General features: G+C 37.1%; 1 protein-coding gene across 1 annotated transcript; it reads left to right on the top strand.

The window, feature by feature from the left end:
- The first annotated feature begins 1,207 nt into the window (after window positions 1–1,207).
- On the top strand, window positions 1,208–3,891 carry LOC122281681 (40S ribosomal protein S8-like). The gene is made up of 5 exons (XM_043093414.1): window positions 1,208–1,356; window positions 1,458–1,530; window positions 2,396–2,729; window positions 2,999–3,180; window positions 3,589–3,891. Exons 1-5 carry the CDS (start codon window positions 1,353–1,355, stop codon window positions 3,668–3,670), a joined length of 675 nt encoding a protein of 224 aa, XP_042949348.1. The 5' UTR covers window positions 1,208–1,352; the 3' UTR covers window positions 3,671–3,891.
- The last annotated feature ends 5,965 nt before the right edge of the window (window positions 3,892–9,856 follow it).

Genomic DNA, 9,856 nt, shown 5'->3' with positions numbered 1-9,856 from the left:
GGAATTTTCCCAATGACCACCAAAAAAGAAAGGTGAAAAGAGGCAGACTCAATGAAGCTAGTTTCTAATCTGTATCCCTCCCCATTGACACTCAACTCGAAGCTTTCTTTTGCTTTCTCCCCCCCCCCTTTCTCTCTCTCTCTCTCTCTCTCTCATCATTCCTTGCTTCCCATCATAATATCCGGCAGTGAGGATGTTTTTATTTTCTCTTTCTTGTTCTTCCTACCTGAAGGATGTTCTAATGATAATTTTTTGTATTGGCAATGGATGTCAGGAACAAAGTCCTAAGAGGCCTTCATCCTTGGTAAGAGATTTTCCGAAAGAATAGTTTGAATAATTCAATAAAAAGTTCTACCAGTCCAGTAACTTTTAAAAACTATTTACATCCTAAGGGTTTGAACTCATTTAGCCAACCCCTAGGGGTTATCTTCTAATGACGGTATTTTGTAAAAAAACAAGTTTAATCTTTCCAACACATTTGGAATAATTTGGACTTGAAGTTCATAGCGTTCTTGTTAAGAATAAGAATTATAAAAATTAGAGCGAAAGATAGATAGACATATACATGAATTGAGTCATAAGATATTTATATACATATACTCTTAAGGGATCTAAATTCGAATAATTACAATATTTCCCACAACTATTCAATATCACCATGAAATAAGAAATTAAATTATAGACAAGTGAAGGATGTAAGGCTCCACTTTAACAAGACTAATAATATGTTGTAAAGCCTAAATTTTTAATATGAAAAAATCTAATTGCAAGCAAAACTGTACACTAATATGTGTACCAATCTAATGTGATTGGTCAAAAAGTAAATTTTATTAAAAATAATGCTAATTTAAATTTTGAATATTAAGAAATTAGTATTAATATATAAATTAATATGTAATTTTACTTGTACATAATAAAATTCATTTAAAAATCAGGCTACATACCTTTGACAATAACTGTATGAATTATTAAACATATAGAAATAATAATAATAATTTCCCCAATTCAGTTGGTCCAAAATTCACAGAGCATGAGCCTTCTCGGAAGTTGGATAGGCCTGAAATGGTAAGCACAGTGATCTCTTACAGGCCTAATTTTCTAAGCCCAATTAGCATCACATACGTGCCCGATGAAATCCAAGTCCAACTCGCTATAGTTAATCTGACTCTTTTGGCCTCCAATACCATGTAAATGTCATGGATACTTTGGTAATTACGGGAATTGGGTTTAGAGTGAGTTTACCCTAGCTCGCCTCCCTTTAAATCGCTCTTTTCCGTCCTGGACCTCACCTTCTCTGCAGAGATTTGTGGACTTGTGGGAGACAGACACCGAAGAACACCCGCTCGGCCAAAATGGGTATCTCTTAGTTTACTCTAATGCTTTTTAGTACATAAGTTTTTATTTTTGGCTACGGTTTTGTGAGGATGATGATTTGGAGTGATGATTTGGATTTATAGGTATATCTCGTGATTCCATGCACAAGAGACGTGCCACTGGAGGCAAGAAGAAGGCTTGGAGGAAGAAGCGCAAGTAATTCTGAAAATCCATTTAGTTCCCTTAGCTGAGAAATTTAGAAGGAAAAGTGAACTGGGATTTTAATATCCTTTGGTTCATCCCATATTTGTTTGTAAAAGAGGTTAATTTCGTTATTGCAGTTGAATAATCTTGGTCTGTATATGTCTGTTAGTATCATGTGTTCGTTTGGCAGTATAAATTTCGTGAATAACATTTTTTTAAAAGTTTTAAGCGCTTTTTATATGGATTTTCAGCTTTCTTTTTTTTAGATATGATTCAAGGCTGGCTTAAATTGGATAGTGAGTAACACTAAAACCCCCTAAAATCCTTGTCTTATTTGTTTGTATTTTTTCTGCTCTGACTGATGGATTTGTTTTTTACTTGAATGAAGTGAAGCCCCATGCACCTGTATGCCACAATTTATTGAAACTGTGATATGTTACTTTGTCTGATTAATTGATCTGTCTAATTTTTTATCTGACGTCCTCACTATCTCTGTTTGTCTTACTTTTGGATGAATATAACCTATTTCCCACAATTACCGAAACCTCAATCTGTACTGCCTTGGTATGTTGATTTCTCAACGGTTTCATTGTATTCTTGAGTTCAAATGTAAACCCGTAAGTTCATGAATTTTTTTTATCAGTAAATAAGAATTTTACTGACAATAGGCAAAGCCAAGTACACGGGACGATAAGTTCCTGACTTTTAATTAGTCCACTTGTTTTTTGTATTCATATTTATTTGGGTTCATCTTGTTTTTGCATATTGCCGGCAGATGACACCTCTATTTGAAATCTTTTCAACTTCAAATAAATTTAACCGTTATCTTATCATCCTAGGAAATGGGCTTATCTTGTCTTTTTTTTTTTTTTTAAAGATATGAGCTCGGAAGGCAACCTGCAAACACAAAGCTATCAAGCAACAAGACAGTTAGGAGGATTAGGGTTCGAGGTGGGAATGTGAAGTGGCGTGCTCTGAGGCTTGACACTGGAAACTACTCATGGGGGAGTGAGGCTGTGACCCGGAAAACCCGTATTCTTGATGTGGTCTACAATGCATCCAACAATGAGCTGGTTCGTACTCAGACTCTGGTAAAAAGTGCTATTGTTCAGGTTGATGCAGCGCCATTCAAGCAGTGGTATCTTCAGCATTATGGAGTTGATATTGGTCGCAAGAAGAAAACTTTGGCTTCCACCAAGAAAGAAAGCGAGGTAGGGAAGCATTTTTCTTCTTTTTGTGTGGTTCTTGTGTAAGAAGTTTGTAATTGGCTAGGCTTGTTATGCCTCGGTTGTATTTTGATCAATCTCTGGGTGAGAAATGGCTTTCAAAGAATCAAAATCCATACATGGTGGCTATTTATTTATGTTTGGTGTTCTCTTTTCCTTTTTTCTTTTTTATTGGAACAAAATTTTGAATTGTCCGATTGAATTAAGGCAGTGGTGTGTTTGCTTTTACATTGTTCCACTCCAATGCTTTATAGGAGGGTGATGCTGCTGCTGCTACTGCCACTGAGGAGGTGAAGAAGAGCAACCATGTCCAGAGAAAGCTGGAGAAGCGGCAACAGAATCGCAAGCTTGATGCACACATTGAAGAGCAATTTGGTAGTGGTCGTTTGTTGGCTTGTATCTCATCAAGACCTGGTCAGTGTGGCCGTGCTGATGGGTATGTGACTTTCCTACACTTGTGTTCCTTTTGAGTTACTAGATGTATTGAAGTGGAATTTTGAGGTTTCACATCTTTTATCATGGCTAAGGGTTGTGTCTCAATTGTCCGTCAATGTACAATGCGTATGGACCATACCTTTCCCTATGTTGTGTTATCTTTGAGCTGTTAGAAAACTCCCTTTAAATGAAATTCGATGTATAGAACATTTAAGTATAATTTCTCATGACAACTTGTAAAAAAAGAGTATAATCTCTAATGTTGGTATGGTTCTTGTTGTGTGATATCTTTTGTTGTGAATGATATCCGATCAGAGCTTTGCATTTGCCTCATAAGATTTTCTCAGATGTTTTCGTTATATACCCATTTTTGTGAGACTTGCTGTTAAATGAAATGAATTTGTCGCAGATATATCTTGGAAGGTAAAGAGCTTGAGTTCTACATGAAGAAGATCCAGAGAAAGAAGGGCAAGGGAGCTGGAGCTGCCTAAAGTTTTGTTACCTGAACGTCATCCGTCATTTCAGAATATGTTTTGCTCATCATGTTTCCCCTCGCATAGGCATTGAACTTAAGCTTAGATTAAAACATTTTGCGAGAAGCTATTTCTTGTGTTACATATGACTTACTAATTGGAATATTGTGGGTGCCTTTTACTATCATTGATGAACTGAATATCATTGTTAGCATTTAAATTTTATTATTTACTACCAACTTAAGATGTATGTCCAAATTATGCTACAAGAAATCGACCACAGAATTTGGATTAGTAATTGAGAAAGATAGAAGTGATTTCTGCATAAGATGAAAGATAATTTAAATCAAGCCCTGGAATCCGGTATAAGCGCTTGTTATTCGACCTGTTGCTTGCATATTCTTATGCAAGTGATGGCATATTTTTGCCAAAATAAAAAGAAATGAGATCTTTTCTTTTTTTTGAAGAAAAAAGAAATGTGATCTAATGGTACTCGAAAATTGATACCTAGTTCGAGCTTTGAAAATCGATGAAATAATACTCAATTCATGCAATTTAGCATTCCAATCTTGTAGTTAATAGAATGAACGGACACAACTAAATAACGTGCATTAAGATGAGAATACAACATAATCCAATGAGTTTTTGAACCTATGCTTGCAATCCACTGAAAGCCAAATTCATTGCCTTGCTTCTACAGCTGTTACAACCTTGGCACCTTGTTGGAATACATAGTTGTAACTAATTGTATTGCATGGGGATATAATGGTTACTACTCTATGTATATAGTTGGATATTCATCAATAAAACACAACAAAGTATTCTCTCTCTCTCTCTCTCTCTCTCTCTCTCTCTCTCTCTCTCTCTCTCTCTCTTGTTTATTGACTACATGGTATCATAGAGGTGAGTAGTTGGTGGTGGTTGTACGACGGAGTTAGTGGTGTTTTCCGATGGGTGCTAGTGGTTGTTGATGGTTGGTGGTGTTGTGAAGTTTTGGCTGAAGTTTCGGCCGGCTGCTCCTTCCCAAGTATTTTTTTGGTGACATAAAGGGTTATCTCTGGTAATGGACACTAGAATCAAGGTCGCTAGTGTGATTTGTCCACTCTAGTGAGTTTTCGTTTCCATCGGCTGCCTAAAGGATGGTGTATTGCCGGCCGAAGGAGTCTCAGGGCGTTTGGCTGCAAGTTCCCACTATCCTATCTATGGTTGTGCGTGCCCCCAATCTGGAATAAGAACCTATTCTTATTTGGAATAGCACTTGTTTGGTAACAGGAATACGGTAACCATGCTTTCCTTATTCCTAGTTAGGAATAGCTTATTTGTAGTTTTGTTTTTATTTTTGAACCTAATACGCCCAAATCCGGTACCGGCCGATACAGGCCGGTTCAGCTCGATACAGACCGGTTCCAATGAAATAGAATAGGTTCCGACCGAAAGATGGCCGATACAGGCCAGTTCAACCCTATACAGGCCGGTTTAGGCTTTAAGATTGGTTGTTTCAACCAGTATAGACTGTTTTTCACTAGTACAGATCCGAGATTTGGTTTGTTAAGCTGGTTTCTATTTTTCCAGCGTGTAGTTGTTCGGTTTTGATCCATATTCTCGTACTTTTCTCCATGGAAACTAAGTTTGAGTCATTATCTATTGCATCAAACATTAATATGCCTATGACTACGGTGAAATTAAATGGAAAAAATTACATATTGTGGTCAAAATTTGTTAAAATGTTTTTGAAAGGTAAAGGTCTTCGTCGTATCCACTTGGTTAATTCAATGTCCGATTCAACTAGTTCTACCTTTGTCAATGGGAGTAAGAAGATGCTCGAATCTGCTCCTTGATGTTGGCTAGTATTGAGCCTAATATTTGTGCTAATTTAATACACTTTGACACCGCTCAAGAGATATGGAGGCATCTCAAACAGATGTACTCGCATGTTGGAAACACAACCTGTATTTATGAGTTGTGTCAACAATTTTTTAGGTTGGAACATGGTACTTTGGGTCTAGAAGAATATTATTTTCAAGTGATGAGCATATATGAAAAACTCAAAATTTATCAATCTATCACTTCTGATGTTTTAACTATACTAAAACAACGGGAAGAGTTCAATGTTGTTCGGTTCCTAGTTGGCTTAAAACCTGAGTATGAGTCGGCGGGCTCTCAAATTCTGGCAAGCCCACAACTCCTCACATTTCCTGACGTGTTCTCCCGACTTTAGCGAGCCACATTATTTGGACCTGTATCTCAGTTGTCTTCTGACAAGAGTAATGAGAGATCCGCTTTAGTTGCCTCTTATGTTGCTCTTGATGGGACCGGTTGAAAGATGTCTCCTCTTTGCATTTATTGCGGTTCTTTCTTCATGAGTATTCTAATTGGAATATTGTTATTATTCCAAATAAATTTTTTTTTGAATTAAATAGAAAATATTGAATAATTTTGTATTTTAATTTATGGTTTTCTACATTATGTTCCTTTCTCAATATTAGTAAGGAACCATGGCATATATGTTTGGAATAGATTCCATTTTGAGAGAGTTGAAAAAGCACTATCTCGTTGAAAAGTTCTATACATCTGCCCTTTCTCAAGGCATTTTTTTAGACAAAGACTCCGTTTTTTCCTCTTTTCAGATGGTAAATATTTCTCAGAACATAGAGTGTGAATCAAACCCATGTTTGAATTGAAATTGAGATACTGCTGTGATCATGCACTTTTGCAGTTATAACGAAAAAAAAAAGTGCAGTTGGTAGAGGTGCACGTGGGGGACGTGATGTCAGAGGTAACCGCACTCGAGGTCGTGAATCTCGTAAGTGCACCCATTGTGGTCGCACTAACCACTCGGTGGACTATTGTTGGGATTTACATGGTAGACCATCTGGGTCTGCTAATCAGGCCATTTGTCAAGACTCCACATCACAGAAAACGAGTTCCAACTTACTTCCAGATATGATTAGCATATCGAAAGATAAGTATGATTAGTTTTTAGTCACACGGATGGCTTCATCTTCCAGAGCTACTCTTACCGAACCAAGTACAGCATCCGCATGTCTTGTCTCATCTACCTAAAATCCATGGATCATCGATTTTGGAGCTAATGAACATCTTACCGATTTGTCTCATTCCTTATCTAAGTTAGGTACTATGTCATTTTCCAAGAGTGTTACTCTTACTAATGGTTCTCTTGCTAAAGTTATAGGCATTGGATCCATCAAGCTCACTGATTCTATATCCCTGTCATCTGTTCTATATGCTCCTAGTTTTCCCTCTAGCTTGCTGTCCATTAGTAAAATTACTCAAAATTTTCAATGTTTTGTGACCTTTTTTCCTTTTGTATGTATCTTTCAAGATCTTGAGAAGGGGAAGAAGATTGGTACGAGGCATGAAACTGGTGGTCTGTATTACCTCAACGTCGAGCAATCACCCACTTGAGCTCTCACTTCCTCATTCACTTTTGAATGACATTGCTGCCTTGGACACCCATCTCTTTCTCTTTTGAAACGTCAAGTTAGGGATCTTAGAAATGTGTCTCCCTTTCCTTGTGAAGCATATTAGCTTAGTAAATACCACCGTGTGTCTTTTGTACCTCGAGTTGATAATCGAGCATCATGTTCGTTTGCATTGGTTCACTCTGATATATGGGGACTATTCAACATTGTATTAAACAAGTTTCAATATTTTGTTGCATTTGTTGATGACTATTCGCCTATGACATGGTTATTTCTGATGAAAGCTCGATTTGAACTCCTTTCCATATTCAAAGTCTTTCGAAAAGAAATTAAAACTCAATTTAGACAAAAAGTTCAAGTTTTACGTTTTGACAATGTTAAAGAATATCAATCTAATGTCTTTACTGTTTACTTAAGCAATAAGAGAATTGTTCATCAAACTTCATGTTCTTACACACCCCAACAAAATGGGGTAGTTGAACGCAAAAATCGTCATTTGTTAGATGTAACCCGAGCATTTTTACTACACATGTATGTTCCTAAACATTTTTGGAGTGATGGTATTCTTATTGCGTGTCACCTTATCAATCGTATGCCTTCATCTATCCTGGATGGCTCCTCTCCATTTTCCATCTTGTTTCCCTCATTGCCATCATTTTCTCTTCCACCCAAAATCTTTGTGTGTGTTTGCTATGTTCATAATCTTGGCTCAGGCTTTGATAAACTTGATCCATGTGCTACCAAGTCTTTTTTTGTTGGTTATTGCCGAACTCAAAAAAGATATCGCTGCTATAGTCTTGCTCTTAGATGCTACTTCACGAGTGCTGATGTCACATTTTTTAAGTTCATATCCTATTTCTCATACATCTCTTCGATTGTTGAGCGTGATCATCTACTATTACCTACTCTAACTCTTTCTCCTCCACAATCACCCATTGTTACCCCACCTCCTTCAGTGCCTTCTCTTGTCCCTCTATAGGTGTACTCACATCGCTCACGAACCCCGGCTCTCCTGCCTCCACCAACTTTATCTTCATCTTCAGACCCTGAGTTACCCAGTGTTTTAGAATCTCCACCTATTTCTCTCCGAAAAGGTACTTGTTCTTGTATTACTCAACATCCGATTAGCCAATATGTCTCTTGTCATGCCTTGTCTCCACCTTTTTCATTTTTTACTTCTCAACTGTCAAAAGTTTCTATTCCTAAAACAGTTCATGATACTTTATCTGATCCGCAATAGAGGATAACCATGGAAAATGAAATGGATGCTCTTCACCATAATGGGACATAAGATCTTGTTCTTCTGCCATCGGGAAAACAATTTGTTGGCTGTAGATGGGTATACACAATCAAATTCCATCCTACTGGCTCTGTGGAGCATTTGAAAGCTCACTTAGTAGCTAAGGGTTACACTCAAATTTATGACATTGATTACGCTAAGACTTTTTTTTCCGTTGTCAAAATTTCATCTGTTCGGGTATTGATCTCTTTTGCTGCTAATTTGGATTGACCCTTATTTCAGTTGGATGTTAAAAATACATTCCTACATGGTGACTTAAATGAGGAAGTGCATATGGAGCAACCACCTGGGTTTGTTGCTCAGGGGGAGTGTCGAGGCATAGTTTGCAAGTTAAAAAATGCATTATATGGTTTGAAACAATCTCCTCGAGCATGGTTTGGGCGATTTTCTGATAGTGTATTGGCATTCGGTCTTCATAGATGCCAAACAGTCCACTCGGTATTTCATCTGTATAGTGATGTAGGTCATATCTTATTGATTGTACATGTAGATGATATTGTAATCACTGGGAGTGATTCAGCTGGAATCGTCAGGTTGAAACAATTTTTACATGATCAGTTTCAGACAAAATATTTGGGTAAACTTAGATACTTTCTTGGAATCGAAGTTAGTAGATCTAAAAAGGGTATCAACCTATCTTAGAGAAAATATGTGCTTGATCTTTTGGAAGAAACTGGCATGTTGGGTGCACGACCTATTAACACTCATATGGATCTAAATCGTAAACTCTTGAAAGAGGAATGTGAGTTGTTTGGAAATCCAGGTCGGTATCAAAGATTTGTTAGAAAATTAAATTATCTGACTATCACTAGATCTGATATTTCTTATACAGTAAGTGTATTGAGCCAATTTCTACAAACGCATAGGCTCTCACGTTGGGATGCTGTAATCTATATTCTTCGGTATCTTAAGCAAGCTCCTGACCTTGGGTTGTTGTATAGACCAAATGGACATCTTAGAATTGAAACTTTTTTCAGATGCTGATTGGGCATGATCTTCTTCAGATAGAAGATCGACTACTGGATATTGTACCTTTGTAGGAGGTAACTTGGTTACATGGAAGAGTAAGAAGCAAACAGTAGTAGCCCGATCTAGTGCAGAGGCCGAATACAGAGCAATGGCTCACATTACTAGTGAGCTGACATGGTTGCAACACTTTCTCATGAGATTGATTTTTCAGCTCCTGTCCCCCTTCAGTTATTTTGTGATAATCAAGCTACAATACATATTGCATCTAATCTTGTGTTCTATGAGATGACTAAACACATTAAGATTGATTGTCACTTCATTCGAGATAAGATATTCAGTGGTGATATTTCTACACCCTTTGTGAAGTCTGCTGATCAACTTGCAGATGTGTTTATGAAACCATTTTATTAAAGTCGGCTAAAGTTTATTTGTTCCAAACTAGGTTTCTATGATATATATGCCCCAGCTTGAGGGAGAGTGTTAGAATACATA

The sequence above is a fragment of the Carya illinoinensis genome, chromosome 11, assembly GCF_018687715.1.
Source record: "Carya illinoinensis cultivar Pawnee chromosome 11, C.illinoinensisPawnee_v1, whole genome shotgun sequence".
Classification (NCBI taxonomy): domain Eukaryota; kingdom Viridiplantae; phylum Streptophyta; class Magnoliopsida; order Fagales; family Juglandaceae; genus Carya; species Carya illinoinensis.
This window is presented reverse-complemented; position numbering and strand designations above follow the sequence as displayed.

Bases quoted from the DNA above. Each gene is read 5' to 3' on its own strand.
- LOC122281681 (XM_043093414.1), top strand. The intron at 1,531-2,395 runs GTAATTCTGAAA...TTTTTTTTAAAG, and splicing joins GCTTGGAGGAAGAAGCGCAA to ATATGAGCTCGGAAGGCAAC. The intron at 3,181-3,588 runs GTATGTGACTTT...AATTTGTCGCAG, and splicing joins CAGTGTGGCCGTGCTGATGG to ATATATCTTGGAAGGTAAAG.